This window comes from Protomyctophum parallelum (genome assembly GCF_964188405.1).
Source record: "Protomyctophum parallelum genome assembly, chromosome: 16".
Taxonomy (NCBI): domain Eukaryota; kingdom Metazoa; phylum Chordata; class Actinopteri; order Myctophiformes; family Myctophidae; genus Protomyctophum; species Protomyctophum parallelum.
In genome coordinates, this window is record NC_139711.1 from 4,794,704 (window position 1) to 4,818,089 (window position 23,386).

The 23,386-nt window shown below is 43.6% G+C and overlaps 1 protein-coding gene across 1 annotated transcript; it reads right to left on the minus strand.

Moving 5' to 3' along the window:
* Nucleotides 1-7,452: 7,452 nt before the first annotated feature.
* Nucleotides 7,453-23,236, minus strand: LOC310873387 (uncharacterized protein). The gene is made up of 15 exons (XM_083785756.1): nucleotides 22,682-23,236; nucleotides 21,727-21,788; nucleotides 21,516-21,554; nucleotides 21,080-21,204; nucleotides 20,618-20,673; nucleotides 19,887-19,915; nucleotides 17,562-17,659; nucleotides 16,571-17,037; nucleotides 14,127-14,196; nucleotides 12,882-12,916; nucleotides 12,660-12,788; nucleotides 12,384-12,571; nucleotides 9,536-12,054; nucleotides 9,000-9,121; nucleotides 7,453-8,445 (listed from the first exon to the last, which is right to left on the minus strand). The coding sequence occupies exons 1-15, from the start codon at nucleotides 22,982-22,984 to the stop codon at nucleotides 8,422-8,424; spliced, it is 4,266 nt and encodes a 1,421-aa protein (XP_083641882.1). The 5' UTR covers nucleotides 22,985-23,236; the 3' UTR covers nucleotides 7,453-8,421.
* Between the last annotated feature and the right edge of the window lie 150 nt (nucleotides 23,237-23,386).

The window sequence follows — 23,386 nt, forward strand, 5'->3', positions numbered from 1 at the left end:
CAAGCTCGTATCGCGCCACTCGGTGGCGCGATATGAGCTTGTAGATCTGCTATTTTTCAATAGCTAAAGCATGACATGATGCTGACACCAAAATGGGTGCCCGGTCAGAATGGGTTAAGGAAGACCTAAACGCTGGCATGGTGCAAGGAGGGTTGCCAGTCATATATGATGGCAGTATACTATGACAAAACGTCACACGTTGGGCAATATGCAAAGCCATTTGACACACACACACACACACACACACACACACACACACACACACACACACACACACACACACACACACACACACACACACACACACACACACACACACACACACACACACACACACGCGCACACAGAGTTTTGGGTACTGTAACCATGACAACTACCTATACACACACAACACAAACAGTGGGTTGGGGAAGGTGCAGATGATTGACAGTTTGCAACTCATGACATCATCATTGTTAACACTTCACCCCACTACCCTGACCCTATAGGAGAGAGAGAGAGAAAAAAGACACAGGAAGAAGTACATACTTGAATAATGCATATTATTTAGATTTCAAATAAAAATATTGAACTTTTGACTCTACTACATTTCTATAGGAAGGGACTCAAACTCACTGTTTAAAGCCAAACATAGTGGAAATAGATACTGGAGATGCATTATATGTTATTAAAATCAAAAAAGAAGATTTGGAATACTTGAGCGTTTACTTAAGTATATATATATATACTTTGTCCACCAGACCACCGGTGCTTTCGTTCTGTTCTCTTATCCCATTTTGGCGTTAGCATCATGTCGTGCTTTAGCTATTTAAAAATAGCAGATCTACAAGCTCGTAGCGCGCCACCGAGTGGCGCGCTACGAGCTTGTAGGTCTGCTATTTTTGAAAAATCGAAGAGCGACTGACATGGAAGACATTTTTTTTAGAATCTGATCTCAGGTCAGAATGAAAAACTGTCGGGATGTAGAAGACATGTTTAGAATCTGATCTCAGGTCAGAATGGGTTATATTGTCTTCCCCTTTATTGTATTTCCTTCTCTCTGCGTCTGTGAGAACGTCGGGCCAAAGGGAGGCGGAGGAGGCAGAGGGATGATGGATGGAGGGATGATAGATGGGGGGGGGAGGGGGGAGGGGGCAGTGAGCTGTTTAGGAGCTAATAGCTCTAAAACCCTAAGACACCTGGAGATACAGGAACTGCCTGAGGACACACACACACGCACACATGACGAACACGAACACAAACGCGCGCGCACGCGCACACACACACACACACACACACACACACTCTCTCTCTCCAATGCAAGTCCATCACACATTACACACATGTACAACTAACAGACATGCGCACGCATACCACATGCACATCCGACTCTTTATACAGAAAGACATGCATACGCATTTGCACGCACGCAGGCAGGCACGCACACACACACACACACACACACACACACACACACACACACACACACACACACACACACACACACACACACACACACACACACACACACACACACACACACACACACACACACACACACACTCTCTCTCACTCTCTTGTCAACACTTCAGGTGTGACAGAAACAGGCTGTCGGGGAAGCTCAGTGGATCAAAGAGACAACGTGACAAGATGACTGACAAAGCAACACAAACCAGAATATAATCTCTTTGAGACCAAGGCTAAACGATAGACCACAAGCAGATTAAACAATAGAATAAACTCATTAAAGTCAGATCAACAGGTCACATATTATCTCAAGATCAGAAGAAATAAAACAGAATGTTTTTCTTTCATTTCCTTATTTGCAATGACTAATTATGCACATATATGCACCTGATGAAGAAGACTCCTGTGAGTCGAAACATGTTGGCTGTTTTTAACTTTTCTAATTAAAGTGTGTGTACCTTGATTTTATCCACCCCCCCCCCCCCCCCTCTTTTTACCTTTTCGAGTGCTTGGATCGTCGCCTGTTTTTCAACTAATTATGCACCGTTGAACAACTGTTTTCATTTTGTATATCATGATCAATTCACCACCATGTGTACTGCTACTTTTTGAGCCAGTAGATCTGCTATTGATTGCTTGGCTATTGAGGGAATCCCCTCAAGGACCCCCGAGGTCCCCGAGACTCTAAGGACCACTGGTGTAGACCAGGGGTTCTCAACGTTTTGGGCTGGGGACCCCCGCAAATTCTTTGACCATGTCAATAACTATAGTCTGGTACTACACTAATAATAGAGAAAATACATCATAAATATACTGAAACCACAAATTAGCATTAAGGAAGGTTTATGCATGCACTACGTGTACTATACGCAAACTCTAAATTTCCATTTTCCAGCCATTCAGTCTTTAATAATTTCGGGGACCCCCCCGAGGGGTCGCGACCCCCAGGTTGAGAACCCCTGGTGTAGACAACCGCATGTTCGGTCTATTGCACACTTCTACATTTTTCGTAACATACTCGGTAGACCATTATCGATGCAAAGGGAAATTCAGTTATCACAGCAGCACTGCAGTAAGGATGAAGCAAAGATACAGGTAAGGCCATAATAGCAATAAAATACAATAAAATACCGTTTAACGATGACTCAATTAACATCTGCCCCTGGCCCTCTGCACCTCGGCTGGTCAGGAGTGCATGGCCTAGTAGTTTATAGGCCATCGGAAGATAGAAACAGAGGCGTATATATCATGTGGCCTATACAACAGGCACTCGGGTGGTGCAGGGGTAAAGTCCCTGCCCACTATACCACCACGGAGGTTGTGGGTTAGATTCCACCTTGGTGCATCCGGCTTTGTCAGGGGAGGGAAGCTGGGCGGGCGGGGCGGTGACATTGGTCATTGCATGTATTCCTATATGGGCTGGGGCAGAGGGGCAGCGGTGGCCGAACGGTTTGCGGAGTGGTCTTGATATCGGAAGGTCGCTATAGTTCGCATCCCCGGACCGGCACGTTAAAATTACCACCGCTGAAGTGCCCTTGAGCAAGGCATTGAACCCCTACCATGAAATGTTCTATGAGCAGGGCCTGGCTGTAAACAAGTTCTTGAGCTTAGTCCAGTTACCCTGGGTAAACATAGTAACTTTGCTTTGGGGTGGCATTTGTGAGAAGGGAGTGTTGGGCAGGAGGAGTATAGGACCTATAGGACGAAGACCGCACCCCGCGGTGGGGGCTCCTCACTGGCAGGTGAGTCAGTATAGGTTACAACACAGACATGTGTGTGGGGAGGAATTCATTGGAATAACTAAACTAAATTGGGGAGAAAAAGGGGCTAAACGTAATTGGGTCCTCTAAATTTAAAGGAAAGAGAGAGAAAAAAATAATGTCCCTTCTCCACACGCTCGCTATAGCATCCTGCGCGTTAACAGAAAATCAACCCTTTTCAGATTCGTGCTCAGAACTTCCAGGTACAGTTCATCTATTATTTTTGACTGTTCCAAAAATGGCAGCAGTTAAGATAGATTTATTTTTTCTAATCAAAAATTAACTTGCTTTAACCAAATGGATGTTTATTTTCCTGCCATATGAATATTAAAATAAATGTAGTGGTATAGTCTTGTACGTGCTAGCCTGGTATACTGTGTGTGTTTAGGGACAGATCACACAATGTAAAAGTGTGTGGTCGGGTCGGGTGCTTTTATTTCTTTTATTTCCATTTGTACACTCTCAGAGAAAAATAAACACCCTCCCCAATTTGACAGAATTTGCCTTTGGACAAATCATGAATGCAGAGTCCGATCTGCCCCCGAATCACACATTCAAAAATAGCAGATCTACAAGCTCATAGCGTGCCACCGAGAGTCGCGCTACGAGCTTGTAGGTCTGCTATTTTAGAAAAATCGAATAACATATAACTGACACAGAAACATAGCTTTTTCAGAAAACTGTCAGGATGTAGAAGACATTTTTAGAATCTGATCTCAGGTCAAAATGGGTTAAACAACGCAGATTCAAAGGCTGATTGCACACCCATAGGGTGCGCCACAGATGTTACAAATGTCATCTGCATTCCGAGGGTGCGCACTTTGGTAGCTATTTTACTGTGCCAACAAATTACTGCCTTAGTAGTGCTCCTGAGAAAGGCATTAGATCCCCCCCCCCAAAACACTTTCTGCCAGCTGTGCAATGTTTCATTCCACCTGTCCAAGTAGTGTTGCACTAAATCTAATTTGGCGGTGATAAATTGCCATGGACACCGCAGGTGTCCCCCTAACAAGGTCTGGATCAGATAAGAGTGGACACACCCCTTCCCCAACCCTCCCAAAAGCATCCCTCTCTCCCTTGACCCCCGGCACCTGGCAAGAAGGACAAGTGAAAATAATGATATATTTGAAGTCTTGAACACACACACACACACACACACACACACACACACACACACACACACACACACACACACACACACACACACACACACACACACACACACACACACACACACACACACACACACACACACACACACACACACACACACGTCTGTAAATCTACTGTCAGACAGACAGTGTTCTGAGCTTGTGCAGTACAGTATGTTGTGTGTGCGTGCGCGCGTGTGTGTGTGTGTAGGAGAGGTATTGAGGTAATAACAGGTATTTAAAGAGAGGATGAAGATTAGCTGGTTGTGACACGTAGCTTCAAACGACTGACTAAAATAACATCAGTTACTGACACATGGATAGACAGACAGACAGAGACAGGAATTAATGGCTCTGAGCTGTAGAGAGACAAGTCTATGACCAAAATGGTTGTCGCTTTCCGTCCTGCCTATCAAAGTGACGGCAGACTGTAAAACTGTGGTTGTACTGGTTTGTACTGGGTAGCTCTAAAGATGTTCCTTTAATCTATAAATACACACCCCTCTCTCTCTCTCTCCCCCTGTGTGTGTGTGTGTGTGTGAGAGAGAGAACGTTTTTCCCCACTATCATTAATTAAATCAGAAAGAATGTTGAAACTTTAGTTTGTCATTATACCACTGTCTGTCTGTCTGTCCAAATTCAACAATCTTGGCTATCTCTCTAAATAGTTTTTCTAATACATACACTTGTGGGTTTAATGATGATTCATTTTTGCTCAGAACAAGCTACACACTGCCCTCTAGTGGTTATTACTAGCATTCTGGAGATTTCATATTTTTACACACACACACACACACACACACACACACACACACACACACACACACACACACACACACACACACACACACACACACACACACACACACACACACACACACACACACACACACACACACACACACACACACACACACACACACACACACACACACACACACACACACACACACACACACACACACACACACACACACACACACACGAATTGTCTGAATGGATGATTGTTGTTTGGCAGACAGACATAGATGAAACGACAAGGTGTGTGAGGAGCTGCACCGTTTCTCTCCGGGGTGTAATTTTCACCTTTTTGTTGGAAACAAACGCAGCGTTAAAAACACCTCCAGTGCTAGAAATAGCAGCTGACAAGAGAGCTGCTCTCTGTTCCACACACCTGGTACTATATAACCTATTATAACGCATCATAATGGATTATGTCGTTGCTGCTGGGCAGAAACCGCTTGTATCTCCGTATTTCAACTTTGTCACACACGTTGTGAGCTTGTAGATCTGCTATTTTTTTTACTGGTTTAAGTTGTTTTATATATAAAAGAAGAAATAGTGTTGGACATACAATGTTTCCACCCAACAGGACAATATTATACAGTATAGGTGGTTCCACTGCATGGTCCGTGAGGAGTTATATAGGCCTGTAACTTTACTATTAAGTGTGCGCAAATGGAACCTGAATGGTCACTTATGGGTCCATTTGGTTCCATTGGGGTCCCAGAGATAGAAACTACATCCAAGTTACCAATACGAATTGGTATGGTATTTTATAGCATTTTTATTGTTGATTAGTCACCTTTACTACAACAGGTTTCAATTAAAGGATCGTGCAATCGTGGACAGCTAAACGTGTGAATGGATTGTGCTGCCAAAAGATTCACCAAAATCCCTCAATATGCTTCTGTCGGTAATCACCATCGTTGCAAAGGTAACTAAACAACAATAAAATTAATGAATAAAATAAAAATCTTGCCTATAGGCCACCAAACTGGACAATTGTCACATAACTTTAGGTAGCACCTTACCAGCATGATGTTGTCTGCTCACATCTTGACTATAGGTAGGCCTATAGGTCTGGTGGTCGATGCTCGATGCTGACTGTCATCATAATTAGTCTCTTCACATCTGGAGGCCCCAGGGTAGCCTACCCACATCTCTGTGGACAATGGAGAAGATGTTTTTTGTGAGGTGAGGCAGGTGCCAGCAGAATTATAACAGTGTGGTGTGCCCCAGGGTCATTCCATGATTAGGCCTACATCATCATGAGTTTAAGTAGGCTAAACTTACTCGGAGTCATGCCTATAATGTCTTATATGTCAACACATATTATTTGAATTTTATAAATGGTCTGACTTGGTGACTATAGGCCTACATTATACATGCAAAAACTGTAGGCCTAAATCGAAAAGGATCATTGCAGAAACAATCTCTCTCACACGTTATCCAGCTCATAGTTGCTGTAACAATCCTTATAAGCAGTGGGTTCTGAATCCGAATAACGCTGAAGTTACATACACGATACCCCGAACATAATTGCCTAATTACCTTAAGTTCAGATACAATCTTATTTCTCGACTATAGGCTATGTGCAAAATCGTCTCATAAAATAAGTTTTACCTGCTGCAATTTGTAAATGAGGGGGCAGTGGGGCTGGGGCACTTCTCGCTTCCATTCCTCATGACCCGCACCTGAGGATAATCTCCCTAATAGGCTACGACACAGCCTACAGGTAGGCCTACATGAACGCGATTGTGTTGATACACCAGAGCTCGGCACTGCGTATGTGACTTGTGTGTGTGGCATGTCATTATCGGTGTTTTTATTTATTTATTTTAATTTACCGTTTGCATCTTTCAGTGACTAGGCTATATGAAAATAAGACATAAAAGACATTAGACATTTTAAAAGCCTATAGTTGTCTTCATTTGACGTTTGGTGCCCCTCCATGACTGTGCCTATCCCATTTTGTTTTATTAATTTCCCAGTAGGCCTACAAACTGTTCCAACTTCCAAATCCTCCCTTCACTCTCCCTGCTGTTGCTCACATTACTGTCCATTTTATGTCATTGCTAATAGCATTATTTCAAAGACAGAAAACGAATGCTGAGATGCAATAGGCCCATTAAGTTGTTAATAAAGTTGGTTTAAGGGTCATAAAGTGTAGTTCTAGGCCTACTTGTAACAGATGAGAATATTCCAAATCAGTAACCTCATATTCTTGACATACCCTTTGTTGTGAATGTGATTAATGCAGATTGCATGTAACATGAGTTAATGCAGTATGAGGTAATGTTAGAGCCAAGAGACATGATTGAAAATTACATTTATTAGAGTCCAATGACACAGGGTGTAAAGCCAAAGATACATACAGCAAAAGGGGAAACAAGATAATAATTTACAGGTTACAGAAAATATCTCAAACCCACAACATTGGGTGCGCCCTGGTACCTGACTTGCTAGAGTGCGTACCATATAACAAAGGCTAAATCCTTGCCATATAGCTGGCCCGGTTCGAATCTGACCGACACCCTTTGCTGCATGCCATCCCCTCTCCCTCCTTTCTTCCCGTCTCTTCTACTGTGGTGGTTCACAATCTTTTTTTATCTCTGCCCCAAAATAGTGAGAATAGCCAATCTACACACTTCACAACACATTTATGATTACAATGGGACGTGTTGTGAGCTTGTAGATCTGCCCTTTTCACTACTTATTAAACAAATAAACAAAAATATAAAAGGGGTATATTTACCTCACAACCCATACAAAATGGTCCGCAACCCAAACATAGGTAGTGACCCAAAGTTTGGGAAACAGTGCTCTACTGTCAAATAGAGCCAAAAATGTCCAAAACAAAAACTAACAAAAACACTATGATTAGTTGGCCTGCAAATTCTGTGATTTATGAAAATAATTGAAAAACATTTACTTCTGGGTTTAAAATCCCACAGGAAAAGGAGCCCATTTGAAGCTGAAATATATTACTCTCCACTACAGAGTTAAGCTTATGAAAAGTGTGTTTAAAAAGCAGAGAGCACGGTCATGGGTTCAATCACCTGCCACGCCCATGCATGGGGATGAAAATCGCCCCTTTCTGTCTCTCGCTGTTCATGGGCAAAATAAATCAAGAATTAATAGACAGATTTTCATAAAACTAAAAGTAAAAATTGGTCATATCTCAGGAACAGAGAGACATCGAACATGTAGGTGCAGGCAGGGTGCCTCATAGCAGGGTGCCTCACGGGGAGTGGGTGGGACTTAGCTGTGTCAGACCCTCACTATCGTTTAGAGCCAGCAATGTCCTGTAAAACGAAATTATCGTGTGTTATTGTATAATTCACATGATACACATACACCTTGTCTCATGATACCTATTACAATATGTTGTCACATGATTCCTATAATCCTATTACACGCGTCGCTGTAGGGTGGAAACCTTGTACCGGTATGTCCAAAAATGGGAAAAATAACCTGTTTCTGTGTGTATCCAATCTAGTTATTTAGTGCAGGTGTCGTTAATACTTTTCATTGGTTCAATATTCATAAAAACCACAGACACTTAAATATTTTCACTTATTCATAAAAAAGTACGTTCTACAAGCTCACAATTTGCCACATCACAACACGGTGTGAGCTTGTAGATAGACTATTTTTGCAACTTCGTAGTATCTATGGGCAATAATTAATGAGAAATAAATAAATGTGGATACAAGGTTTCTGCCCAACAGCAGCGATACGTTTTAGACTAACAAGAGGATATATATAAAGCAAAGTACAATGTGAATATTTTGGTGGCATCTCTGCTTCCACATTAGCCTGGCAGAGGAGAGAAAACCCGCACAGGTCAGTACCTCACCTGAACCCTCTGCCTGTGTGACAAACTTCTGCAGTGTCTTTCTCTGGCATCAACCTCACGGACAAACATCACCTGACACAGGTCACACAGGTAACCCGTGGCACAGCGGATAAACTCGGTTCCTGTAGCAACAGAAACATTCAAGACTGGTAAAGAGACGATCAGGGGAAGGACTTTATAAATTAATCTGTACCTTCAAAGACAGGTTAACCACTTTAAACCTGGCATCCCCAGTTTGGGCATGTCACAATACTGTAGGTGAAGAATTTCCAGAAAGTTCAAAAATAGCTGATCTATCTCACGAGTCACATTGCGATGCATTGTGAGCTTGTAGAAAGCTATTTTTGAAATCGTATGATTAAGTATAAAACAAGTTAAGTGGTTAAAAATCCATTTAAATAAACAAATTATCAGTATATTAATTTCCTATTTGTAGTAGCGGTTAATCCTTACAGTTTACGGTTTGGCTGTCAAGGCACCACTTTGTGGAAAAGGAAAGTCATTTCAGAATCAGTATTAAATGGCCTTGTTCTTACCAACTAGATCAGATAGCTGATCTGGATCAGTACTGTTGTCTACAGAATCTGGCATCTCTCCTACGAGCCCCTCATCTTCCTCCTTGGCCTCCATCTCTGCTGTTGGAGGTTTGTCCTCATCAGTCTTCTTCAGTGGTGCAGTCGTAGCATCTCCATGTCCCTGTTCAACCTCCATCTCTACCTCCTCTGGTGTCTCTGTGCTAGCCTCTGTTACCTCAGCCTCTGGTGTCTCTGTGCTAGCCTCTGTTACCTCAGCCTCTGGTGTCTCTGTGCTAGCCTCCGTTACCTCCTCAGCCTCTGGTGTCTCTGTGCTAGCCTCCGTTACCTCAGCCTCTGGTGTCTCTGTGCTAGCCTCCGTTACCTCCTCAGCCTCTGGTATATCTGTGCTAGCCTCCGTTACCTCCTCAGCCTCTGGTGTCTCTGTGCTAGGCTCTGTTACCTCAGCCTCTGGTGTCTCTGTGCTAGCCTCTGTTACCTCAGCCTCTGGTGTCTCTGTGCTAGCCTCTGTTACCTCAGCCTCTGGTGTCTCTGTGCTAGCCTCTGTTACCTCAGCCTCTGGTGTCTCTGTGCTAGCCTCTGTTACCTCAGCCTCTGGTGTCTCTGTGCTAGCCTCTGTTACCTCAGCCTCTGGTGTCTCTGTTCTAGCCTCTGTTACCTCAGCCTCTGGTGTCTCTGTGCTAGCCTCTGTTACCTCAGCCTCTGGTGTCTCTGTGCTAGCCTCTGTTACCTCAGCCTCTGGTGTCTCTGTGCTAGCCTCTGTTACCTCAGCCTCTGGTGTCTCTGTGCTAGCCTCTGTTACCTCAGCCTCTGGTGTCTCTGTGCTAGCCTCTGTTACCTCAGCCTCTGGTGTCTCTGTTCTAGCCTCTGTTACCTCAGCCTCTGGTGTCTCTGTGCTAGCCTCTGTTACCTCAGCCTCTGGTATCTCTGTGCTAGCCTCTGTTACCTCAGCCTCTGGTGTCTCTGTGCTAGCCTCTGTTACCTCCTCAGCCTCTGGTGTCTCTGTGCTAGCCTCTGGTGTCTCTGTGCTAGCCTCCGTTATCTCCTCAGCCTCTGGTATCTCTGTGCTAGCCTCTGTTACCTCCTCAGCCTGTGGTGTCTCTGTGCTAGCCTCTATTACCTCAGCCTCTGGTGTCTCTGTGCTAGCCTCTGTTACCTCAGCCTCTGGTGTCTCTGTGCTAGCCTCTGTTACCGCCTCACCCTCTGTTGTCTCTTTGCTAGCCTCTGTCGTCATCTCCTCACACTCTAGCGTCTCTTTGCTAGCCCTAGTCTTTCTGGTTGTAGTTTTTCTAGCTGCTGCCTTCCTCACAGGGGCCCTCCTCCTCCGGCCTCGTCTCCTGGTGACCCGCACCGGCCCTGGTGGCTCGTCATTCATGTCTTCAGATGAATCATGAGCCTGGTCGTGTATCGAGTCTACAGCTTCCAAAATGGGCATCAGGGTGGAAACCGCTGCTTTAGGTGTAGTTTCTGTTACTGATTCAACTGTGGTTGTAGCTATAGGTTCAGATGTCATTTCGAGTGTATGGTCAGCCATAGTTTCAGCTACGGTGTCAGTTGCGGTTTCATCTGTAGATTGTGCTACAGGTTCAGATGTAGATTCAGATGCTGTTTCAGGTGTACATTTAGCCTCTTTTTCAGTTTTAGCTGTAGTTAGGGGGTAAAGTAAAACTACAGGTTGCTTTTTAGCTGCACCTTTGGCTGTAGTTTTAGGCGTAGGTTCAGCTGTTATTCCAGCCACTGTTTCATCGACAGTTTCAGGTTCTACAGTTGAATCACCCTTCTCCAAGTCTACTTTATTGTTCTCCTCTGGTGACTGTTCAGTTTGTGTCTCCTCACACACTGGTGTCTCTGTGCTAGCCTTGGTCTTTATCTCTTCAGCCTCTGGTGTCTCTGTGCTAGCCTTGGTTGTCATCTCCTCACCCTCTGGTGTCTCTGTGCTAGCCTTGGTTGTCATCTCCTCACCCTCTGGTGTCTCTGCCCTAGTCTCTGTCTTTTTCTCCTCACCGTCTGGTGTCTCTGCCCTAGTCTCTGTCTTTTTCTCCTCAGACTCTGGTGTTTCTGTGCTAGCCTTGGTCTTTATCTCTTCAGACTCTGGTGTCTCTGTGCTAGCCTTGGTCTTTATCTCTTCAGGCTCTGGTGTCTCTGTGCTAGTCTCCGTCTTTCTCTCCTCAGACTCTGTGCTAGCCTCGGTTTGCATCTCCTCAGACTCTGGTGTCTCTGTGCCGGTCTTTCTGGTTGTAGCTTTTCTAGCTGGTGCTCTCCTTAGTGGGATATTCCTCGTCCTCTGGCTTTGTCTCCTGGTGACACGCACTGGGCTCGGCGGCTCGTTGCCCAGGTCTTCGGAAGTGTCTGAGGACACGGCTTCAATATCAGCCATCATGGCGGAAACCTCTGTTTTAGCTTTCTTTTGTTCCGTCTTCATTTCTACAGTTGGTTTCTCGTCTTCATCTGAACTATGCTTTCCTATGCGACTTCTTGTCGTCATCTTCCCACTTCTTTCATCCTTTGGTATGTACGATTTCCTATATCACACACACACAAACATAAATTTTAGTTGAAAAACTGGCTATGTACAATGTGACCAGATAACTAGTTTGCAAATGTGGGGCTCCATGTGGATTCAAAGGAAACTAGCTAAGAGTAACTGCAAGAGACATACGTAGTGGTCGTAATTAGGGATGGGCCAAATTGAAAATCAATTAGTATAATTCAATATTAACGATGAATCGATTGGGGGCGGGAGTGCTTTTTTTTATGTTAAAAGCTTCAATTTCGATAATGTTTATTTTATTCTGTAATCCATCCATATAAACGATGCCTCAATCAGGTTAATAATAACAGATACCATTACCCATCAACCAAACAACGTGGTTTTTCTGATATTTTAGGTAAGTAGAGTTTTCCATGGACCATGGGTCTCCCTGTCGTCTCCCTGGCGTCCCTGGTGCCATGCATCTTCTCCATAACCTGAACCGCTACATCCGAACTGCGCATCTCAACGAATATATCTGCCTTTTTCCTTTTGTCCATCGTCTTTCCCTTTTGACAAACATGTCAGGGACAATATAATTAGACATTGTTACAGTACATAATTAAGAGCATGAAGAAGCATTGTGGTGGTACTAACCTTTCCGTTGCGATATAAGTCCCCGCAGCGAAATACAGAGAATCTGATAATGGGACCGAAGGTATTGATCATATCCAGGATTTTCCCCACATATCGTCCATCCGTACCTTCAAAGACCAGAACCCGACTCTGAAAAATAACATTGACAATAACTATTAAAATAATAATAATAGCTATTTTAATATTGTAATCATACCACTAATATAGTTACAATATACATACATAGTCCTGTTGTTCTTGGACTTCACTGGATTTCTCTATGAAGACAAACAGGCCGTTAAACTCCAGTCTGTTCAAATACCGTCTCAATGGCACCCTGAACTAGTGGCAAGCAAACTGACACTGGGAGCCAACCCAGGGAAAAGTACACGTACATGCACTGTGGCGCGACAACCGGGAACCCCTTTTGGTGTTAGCATTATGTCATGCTTTAGCTATTGAAAAATAGCAGATCTACAAGCTCATAGCGCACCACCGAGTGGCGCGCTACGAGCTTGTAGGTCTGCGATTTTTGAAAAATCGAAGAACCAGGTCAAAATGGGTTAAGTCAAATCCATTACAAAGCACTTAAATGTTGACCAACAGATGTACAATAAGACAAGTCAAATCAGTTCTTTCTTATACACATGCCACATGACACAGGGTTAGGTTACATTTTCCTTTTGTATGGCCTGTGTACGGTAGAAGGGTGCAGGTCTGGCACACAAATATTGTCGCTGTCGGGCAGAAACCTTGCATCTCCATATTTAGTTTTATACTTCACCTTATGACAGTGCCATGGAAGTATGGCTGATCTACAGGCTTGTGATGTGCTGTGAGGTTGTAGATAGGATATTTTAACAATTTAGTTTTAAATGTATTGAACACATTTGACAACTTTTGCCAATATCAGGTATGGGACGATAATTGTCATCGTTTAGGATTAATTAGCCTTTGGTGAGCTGCAAATTCAGTACCACTTCCAAAAAAAGCAGATCGACAAGCTCAGAACGCGTTGTGAGCTTGTAGATCGGCTATTTTTGGTGAACGTTCCCCCCATAATAGGGATACTTGGGGTTCAATTGGTTAACCATTTTAAATGTTAAGAATATTTTGATTATCATCACGATAATATTGTTAATCGCAATAGTTTTTGGCACAATAGTCGTGACATGTATCTTTTCCCCTATGGTCCTATCTCTCTAGCCAACAATGACACCCACAAACTGGTGATGCCATTTTGTACATACAGTGCAAGGTTTCTGCCCAACAGCGACACTATCCGACACTTCTAAATGGTGCCGGAGTGATTTGCATACACAGCAGAGCCAAAAACATGCAGTGGAAAGCCAAACTGTGCCGTTAATGCAATGTATTAACATGTACAGCACCAACTGGTGGAGCTGTGTTCTGGTATAGGTGCAGTACTGGGCCTTTGCAGTGTAAAAAGCATGGTACAGGCTGATGTTATTCTGTCTCATACTGTACCTGTCTCACTGTCTGTCTGCTGCACCTCGTCCAGTATTTCACAACTGTCCAAATTGAATGGGAAGACTTCCTGTCAAAGCGTGCACGCAGACACACACACACACACACACACACACACATTAGCACGGCAGTGCTGTGGCATAGGCACATCGCTCTGCTCAACATGTCAATAACGAATACCGGATGACTCGCCCCGGTGCTTGCCCGTTTTTCCTCCCGGAATTGTCACCAGTGAGGGGGATAACTTTGTAATATGCTATTGGCTGTTTGTATTCTTTTTGGAAAAATATAAAAAGATACTCCTGTAGAAAGGCTATATTATTTTACTTATATTGACCCTATAAACAATTTAGTATTATTTAGTATATATAAGGTTTTGCACACTCAAATGGTACCTCGTCAGATAATCCCCACATATCATACAACAACTTCTGTGAACAGACTTCAATGTAGTATCTTTGCATAAATTATATTTGTACTTAGGCTGTCTGCTGTCATGAAAGTTTATAGTTAGAGAAATTCAAAGTCCAGCCGTCTGCAGTCCAGCCTCTCCCACCCCTCACTGGGGAAGATTCTGGGAGGAGAACAGAAACGGGGCGAGTCATCTTGTTACCTCAATAACCACCAGCAACCAACAACCTTCTATACAACAGCACTGCACTATAAGTGTTGTTAAGGTTTTTTTTCCTACATGGCTCTGGGTGTGTGTGTGTGTGTGTGTGTGTGTGTGTTTCAGACCTGCCAACTTTGGTTATTTGATTGGTTCGGACTACATCGCAATGCAATGACCAGCGCTCCATATCGGGACAGTTTTTCACACAATAGCGTTGGAACGCTTGATCGTTGCCTGTGTGGATGAGGTGTAAACTGTAAAGTGCGTTCAAAGCTGAAGAGTGTTTCCAGTCGCTTCACTCGCTTCACTTTGGTCACGCAGGTCACCGTTGATTAAAAAGAAAAGAAAGAATATCCTGTCGCTCACTGGCTGTAGTGATAATTTAACTTTGGCAGTGTAACCAAATGGACCCGTTCTTTCACACAAGACGGCTCGGTTCAATATATTTAACATAATTCCTGCTACTATATCATTCATGAGCAGCAGAATTACTATGCGTTTACAAAGGGTTTGTATATTGGCTGTCTGTCATCAACGCTGATTGGCTGTCAGGTCATGCGTGGAGTCGGGGCTAAGCAAACGTCACTTCAGTTGGCTTTTCCAGTTACGGCTATGACACCTGAATTAATCTCAAGAGGTTTTAAAGGTTTATCTTATATATTACCTGCAGCTCCTTGGTGGCTGAAAATTGTAATGGCACACTGTGCAAAATGCATGCCGAGACAGGACTGAGAGGAGATTGTCCATAATTGATAACGTGGATTTGGGGAGGAGGCGTGAGTGAATTCACGTTTCGCGTCTGGCAAAGCCAGGCTAGGACTGAGAGGCGAAAACTGGTATTTGGGAAGGAATGGCTGGTTTCGTCGGACACTGTAGGCTGCGATCATGCAAAATAGGGGGTTCGCTGAAATAACAGAAGTGTTTGCCATGTCCGTCATTTGTACTGTAGGCTAGCAGGTCTGACAGAGGGCGCTGATGTAACGATGCACAAACCTACATAACGATACCGAATACCGATTTCAGCCTTCTGATTAATGGTTATACACCACACCCATCCCCAGAAACTGCATTGTCGTCATTGCGCAGTTCGTACTTGCGTACAGACACCTGGAATTGCATGGTTGGTACGCAAAATGCGTGCAGGTCTGGTGATTGTGTGTGAGAGATGGTCCGCAGCTAATGTTTTCCACATATTTTATGAATTTCTTTAAAATATATTTAACTTAAATATTATAATGGAAGGCAATGGGGCTCTGATCAGGCTGAAACCTTGCTCAAAGTTGGAGTCAATATGTCATGAATATGTCATCGAAGACAGGCTGGGTCACATTAAGTCTGAGATCCACATGATTAGATTTCAGCCCTACGCTATGTGAAATAATTAGTATTATGGTTGGGTTCAAATGCCTATACATACACTATACATAATAAACTATACATATTCACTACTATGCTATACATATGTACTATGGCGTGCTATGACTATAATTGTATTGTATATAGTCATAGCACATAGTACATATGTATAGCATAGTAGTGAATATGTATAGTTTATTATGTATAGTGTATGTATAGTTTCATCATATAGATATTCCACTGTTACCTTCTTAGTTTACGCATGTTTCATGATAAATGCTTTTATGTGATGTATTCCCATGCTTTTGTTCTTGCTTAAATGTAAGTCGCTCTGGATTAAGAGCGTCTGCTAAATGCCTAAATTGTAAATTGTTTTGGCCAATCAATGTGAGGCAGTAGCTGCTGTTGCATAAAGTACAGAATATCTATACATATATAGTATGTATACTATAGTGAAGTAGTATCTGTTCTCTACCTCCTCCTCTTGTTTTTCCTGCTTCTCTCCTCCATTCTCAACCTGTGGAGCTCCTGGTTTCTCCCCCGTCTCTCCTCCCTTCTCCATGTCTGGAGCTCCTGATTTCTCCTCCGTCTTCTTGTCTCTCTTCTCCATCTCTGAAGCTTCTGGTTTCTCTTCTGGCTTTCCTACCGTCTCCTTCCCTGGAGCTCCTACTGCGTCCTCGACTCCCTCCTCCTCTGGAGCTTCTGGTTTCTCCTCTTTTATGTCAACCTCCTTCTCTGGAGCTGCCGCTATCTCCTCCATCTTTGCTTCCTTCTTCACTGGAGGTCCGTCTTTCTTCTCCGTTTCTTCTCCCTTCTCTGGAGTTCCAGGTTTCTGCATTTTCTGTGCCTTCTTCTGCCTTTCTCCTTTTGCCTTCTTCTTAGTAGAGGTTGGTTTGCTCCGTTTGTCCTGCTGTGGGGAGGAAGGAGCCTCCTGCTTCACCTCTGTAGGAGAAAAGGAAGTAAGAGAAGAACACATTTTTTTTATTTACAAAATATTTTAGCTTTTTTGGTCAGCATATATTTCAGATAGATGGAAATCTAATCTAAAATCTTTTGATGAGATTTTGTGGTACATTTCTGAAAATCAACCTAGACCCCTTGGTATAGAACAGATACCACACAGTTCAACCACACTTATTTTCGCTCCTATGCCACCAAAATGTGGAACGCCCTACCAACAGTCATTAAACATGTGAATCCCTTGACTCCTTCAAAACCGCTCTCAAAGGGCACCTACGGATGGCTGCAATTCGAAACTGGCCCCTGTAAAATCTGAAGTTGCTACATGCTAGGCTAACTAAAATGAAGACAGATTTTAGCTCAGTCTTTATTTTGTTAACTACATTGTGTTGTTAACTACAAGTGTTTATACACGTGGGTTTTGGTCTCGTCTAGTTTTCGTCCATTGAAAAATGGGCGCTGATGAACATACAGTGTTTCGTCATCGTTTTCATTACGTTTCTTACTTTTTTCAGTAGTAGAGGAGCTCTCCTCTCTCTTCACCTTCTTGTGTGATGAGGAAGATTCAGAAAGGTGCTTGAAAGGTCTCTTCCTGTCCTCATTCCTACGCACACACGCATGCACATGCACACACACACACACACACACACACACACACACACACACATCTCAGTGTTTAGATGGTGTGTTGTGCCGATATGTCCTACTGTATGTGTTTTGTGTGTTTTCTTATTTATTTTTTTAACCTTTATTTAACCAGTAAAAACCACATTGAGACTGAAGTCTCTTTTACAAGTGTGATCTGGCCAAGACAAGAGGCAAAAATAAGTGACACAGCTCTGCCAGTAACAAAAACAAATACACAACAAAAAGACAGGACAGACATAAAATGCTCATAAATACAGTACCCACTACCGAGGAAGCTCAAAGGGAGAACAGGAACGTTTAGTTACGCGACCAATAAGAACTAATAAATAAAAACTAAGCAACGGAAATTGCTAGTAGACCAAAAAGCAAGCAGACAGTTGCTATACGTCAAAGCAGGAGCAGTGTATGGGAAGTGTGCCCATGGCAATCCTTTTAAAGGGGAATCACAGCAGCCAGTTTGAGTCTGGTCTGTAGGTCGTTCCAAGACCAGGGTCCGAAATAAGCATGGCTTTTTTTTCTCCAGCCTCAGATTTTGTTGGGGGCACGACGTAGCGTAACCAAGCATTTGATCTGAGGTTGAGAGAGTTTTGGACAAGTTCAAATTTAGAACCAATGTAACGTGGGAGATTACCAAGAATGGCTTTATAAATGAGAATATACCAATGTAGCAACCTGCGAGACGTTAAGGAATACCAACCAATTAGGGCATACAGAGTACAGTGATGAGTCCTATAGGGGGAGTTGGTTATGAACCTCAATGCAGCATGAAACAAGGGGTCAAGTTTGCTCAGAGTTGAGGAACTAGCAAAGCGGTAGACAGTAATAAGCGCCATAATCGAGCTGCGACAGGAAGAGGCCTGTAACCAGCTTGCACAGAGTGCGTTCAGTGTGCTTTATTTACGAACGACCACAGCTGTGACGCATTCACACCGGACAACCCCAGCTTCAGGGTATAGGGTATCAGTGCGGGCACTCGGTAGCTGGATTATGCCTGGTGGGGCAGTGAATGATCTGAACTAGGTTCAGGGTGTCACATTGCTGCTTGAAGCTATAGCAGCTTTGTCACTAGCCCTGTCCCAGTTAATTTCGCCGAGACATAGAAGTTCGGTGTTAGCACACTTGGATAGCAGGTCTGATAGATTACCCAGGGCTTCCGATAAGGCAGACGGAGGTCTGTAGCAGCAGATGATGATCAAGGGTGAGTTTGCCACCATTATCTGAACTGCTAAAAACTCAAATTGTCTGGGAAGTGATACTGAGTAAAGTACGGACCCCTGAAACCTATCAGAAATGTACAGGGCAACCCCCCCACATCTGCCTTTCCGGTCAGCTCTATAGAGATTGTAGCCAGGAATACGGACCACGTAATCTGTGGTGGATGGTTTTAGCCACGTTTCTGAGATGGCAACCACATCCGGTTTAGCCGTTTCAAACCAGGTACTCAAAATGGCAAGTTTATAGGCACTAGGCTCCTGGCATTGAAATGGAGGAAACCTAGGCCATTTCTACAGCTGAAATCTAGCGGAGTAGACAGAAGAAGGGAAGAGGTTAAAAAAGAGGACCAGGACCAGGATCTTTGGAAACATTTCCTGAGATGAGATAAGATGGCGACGGGCAACTGCGTGCTGACAGGCACGCCGCTGGGGGGCGTCCTCCGTCGGGCTCCGATGAGCCGGATGACGACCGGGTTGGTGGACACGGGCGTCTGGGCAATCCACGCAGTGGAAACAGGCCAGAGACAGCCTGTGGTGCCCTCCTATGGCATAGATCTACACCACCCTCAGGTACAGGTACGAAAAGGTTTGTAGCCGAACAAAGTAGAGAGCGAGTCTCACTCGGGTTTGTGAAGCGGCGTCACGAAGAAAAAGTAATGGTAATGATAATCCAGAGCATCAGATAAGACAGAGCAGCAGATAGAGCAGCAGATAATGTACTAAAAAACGAAAACGCGAGAGGTACTGGATTTACAAACAAACAAACAAAACGGAACAAAACACAGACATGACAGAGAGTGAAACCATGCTTGCCGCCATCCTGGTGCCGTGTGTTGTGTTTAACTATGCCGTGTTGTTGAGCTGTGTTGTGTATATTGAGGTGCCATGTTACGTTATGTATAATATGTTGCGGTGTGTTAGGTTGAGGTTATCAACAAGAACAGTGTGTTCTTGTGTATGTCCACATACCGCTTAGCAGATGTACCACCGGACGACACCTACAACACACACACACACACACACACACACACACACACACACACACACACACACACACACACACACACTTTAATATGTACAATATTTTGCCATCCATATGTACAAGCTTCTACATTTAGAAATGTAGTATATCAAAATAGGTTTAATAATTTGGTTTAGTAATAGTAGTACCGGTATGTAATGGGAATAGTGGTGGCAGAATGTGCAGAAGCAAAGATAATAAGTTAACCCATTTAGGCCTCACCATTGCTTGATATCTTCTAAATCCTCCAGTTTTCTGAAATAAATATTTTCACGATTTTTCAAAAATAGCAGACCTACAAGCTACGAGCTTGTAGATCTGCTATTTTTCAATAGCTAAATTATAACGTAATGTTTAAAACACCAAAAGGGGTTCCCGGCTTCCTGCCCAAAATGGGTTAACAACTTATTATAAGAAGAAATATATGCTTTACCCAAAAACAATAATCAATGACCCGCTTTGAATGGTATCAACCCGATAAATCCCAGTAGGTTACTTATCAAGCCGATCTTATCGACCTACTGCATGTAGTCTGGGAGCCTACTGGCTGCGATTGGCATTGATAAACCTTAAATGACGATTAAAATAATCAGCAGTTATAGTAGTACTATTCGTCTAATAATTGCTGTCTTAAGTGTTGACCAGTAGAGGAAAAGAGTAAAGAGTCTAAATACATTACCTGCTTTCTCCGTAGAAATTCGTCTAGATGATCTCCGTCATCATCTCTGCTTGGACCTACAGAAGAACACAATGAATGAATGTATGCGTGTCGGATATCTGTAGACCCCAACAAGTCCAATATATTTTAACTGCTTTTAAAAATGCTGTTCTACCAGCATTTGACAGTGATAAGCTACTCGATAGAGGACTCTAGTAGCTACTAGCTATGTAGCCCGTTGTTAGTTAAATGGCTGATTAAAAAGATATTTGCAAAAAAGGTTACAAGAATGGTTTGATGTCAAACTCTTCGTTTAGACTTGTGAATGTACGTAGATGGCTGATGCCGTACCCTAGCCTAGAGTATAATCATAGATCGCACAGAAAGAATTAAGAACATATGCGCGTAGAATAGTTAGATCCGTCATTATTGAGCATCTTCACTATTGTGTTTCAAAGACTTAAGGAGTTAACAGTGACTCACTAGCGTTGGGCGAGCATGACGGTGAACACCAGGACAGCCTCTGTTTGACTTCCCGCATCACCTTCGATTTAACGTCCTGTAACTTCTGTGTCTTCCGTATTCTGGACAAGTTCAGATCCTTCACACTAGAGGGGTCACACGCACACACGGTCGCGCGCGCGCGCACACACACACACACACACACACACACACACACACACACACACACACACACACACACACACACACACACACACACACACACACACACACACACACACACACACACACACACACACACACACACACACACACACACACACACACACACACACACACACACACACAGCTGCTGTAGTAGTAGTAGTAGTAATAACCACAATAATTGTAGTATTAGTAGTACTAAAGGTGATAATAACACAAAGATAGACTAAAAACACAACCGAAAAATACTTACTCTCTGGCAGAGTCAATACGACAGTCCCAGTCTGGGTACCTAACACACGTGCATACGCAGACACACATTATTATTCAAAATAGTGGTGTGTACAAGAATCATATTCCAGATTATTCTAATCCTAGAATAACACAGCCTAGTAGTAATAAAGGTCATGGCATTATAGGTATAGGACTTAGAAGGAAACCAATAGAGAAGTTGATCAACTCACATTTTCAGGAGTTTAAGTTGTCCTTCCGAATGGCCGGGCTGTGTGATGTGCTTGAACCAGGTCTGGAGGACGGAAAACCAATATTCATCAATGTTCATCAAATACAAAACCTGATCGATGTTAAGGAGTATAAATCGACAGTGGCTTTGTTCACATTTCAGTCAATCGTTTATTCCGTAACTATTTCCAACATTTGATTTCATCAACAGGTTTAATTCCAATTTCCAGCAGGCTCACCAGAGAGAGAGAGAGAGACAGCGTCAACAAACAGTTTGTGAACGGTAACTGTTGTCACATGAAGGGGTACTTGTTGGGGGGGTTTAAACGGTTACAGGATCAAGCTCTGTCTGTAATTAAAAGCTCACAGGTTCAAATCTTTCAGAGCCATTGTGTCAAAGTGACCTGTAGCAATACAATTCCCCCAACTACTTGTTCGTTAAGTCACTGTGGATAAGACATAATTACAAAATGTCCCCAGTCTCTCTGCACAGTCCTGTCTACCGTGTTGTCCCTCTACAGGCCACACTGCTTCTTGTCGTATAAAAGAGAGACCGACAGACAAACAAACAAGGGGTTGGTTGAAATGACTTCCAAGTGTTATCATATTCATATTTAATGTCGACTATGTCTCATATTGTCACAATTCAACACTGTACTGTAGCTCCATGTTTTATTGTTTTTATTAAATGGAATCGGACTTGAGAATAGTAGCAGGAGAAAGAGACAGAGATGATTTTGTTGAAATATATTTCATTTACACTAAATACATACAATAAAAAAATTAAAAGAAAAAGAAAAATAATATTTTCAATATAGATTTTTTTTCCTTCACATTATTCATACCATATTGGATAAGTGTGATACTGTATATTCAATATACAGCCAAGCTAAAGAAAGAACTACAACAAATGGACGAACCAGAGGCGGTTGCCACGGTGATGGAGGTTTTACTTACAGACTCCTTGTCGAGGCTAACATGACACAGACCACATGTGTATGGAAAATGTGTAGGTGCTTCTCCGTAGAAATCTCTAGCTGCACGTTTAGAGGGCGTATGGACTTCTTTCGGCGGTTTGGTCGATGACGCGGCAGCCGGCGGGGCTTGCATCTGATTGGTCGATGTACCAAAAGGCGGGTGGGTGTAGGAGGTGGGTGGGGGACCTGGCGGGTAACTGGACCCGTACGGCATACCCATCCAGCCGAACGGTGTCCAGCCAAACGGTGGAGGTGGGGTTGTGTGTACTGTGGGTAGAGTCATGAGGGGTTTGGGACGGGTTACTGGGGTAGGTAGCAGGGCTTTTCTTTCGGTGCCAGGGGGAACGGGCTCTGATGAAGTTGACGATTTTCTAGCCGATGGTGTTTTTGTGGGTGGCGTGGGCGAGGGGAGAGGAGGGGCCGTGGAAAATAACGGAACAGGCTGCGACCAGGAACCACTGGAAGCAGGAAATGAGCCGGAGCCGGTCTGGTGTGAGCCGGAGCCGGTCTGGTATGAAGAGTACCTACTGGCCCGGTAGGAGGAGACCGGAGGAGACCGCCTGCGTGGAGGCGACCTCCGACCTCTTCTTGGGCTGTAGTCACGTCTCGGGTGCGAGCCCCTTCGTTGGGAGGAACTGGAATCACTGCTCGATGACGAACGCCTACGTCGAGATGAATGCATGCG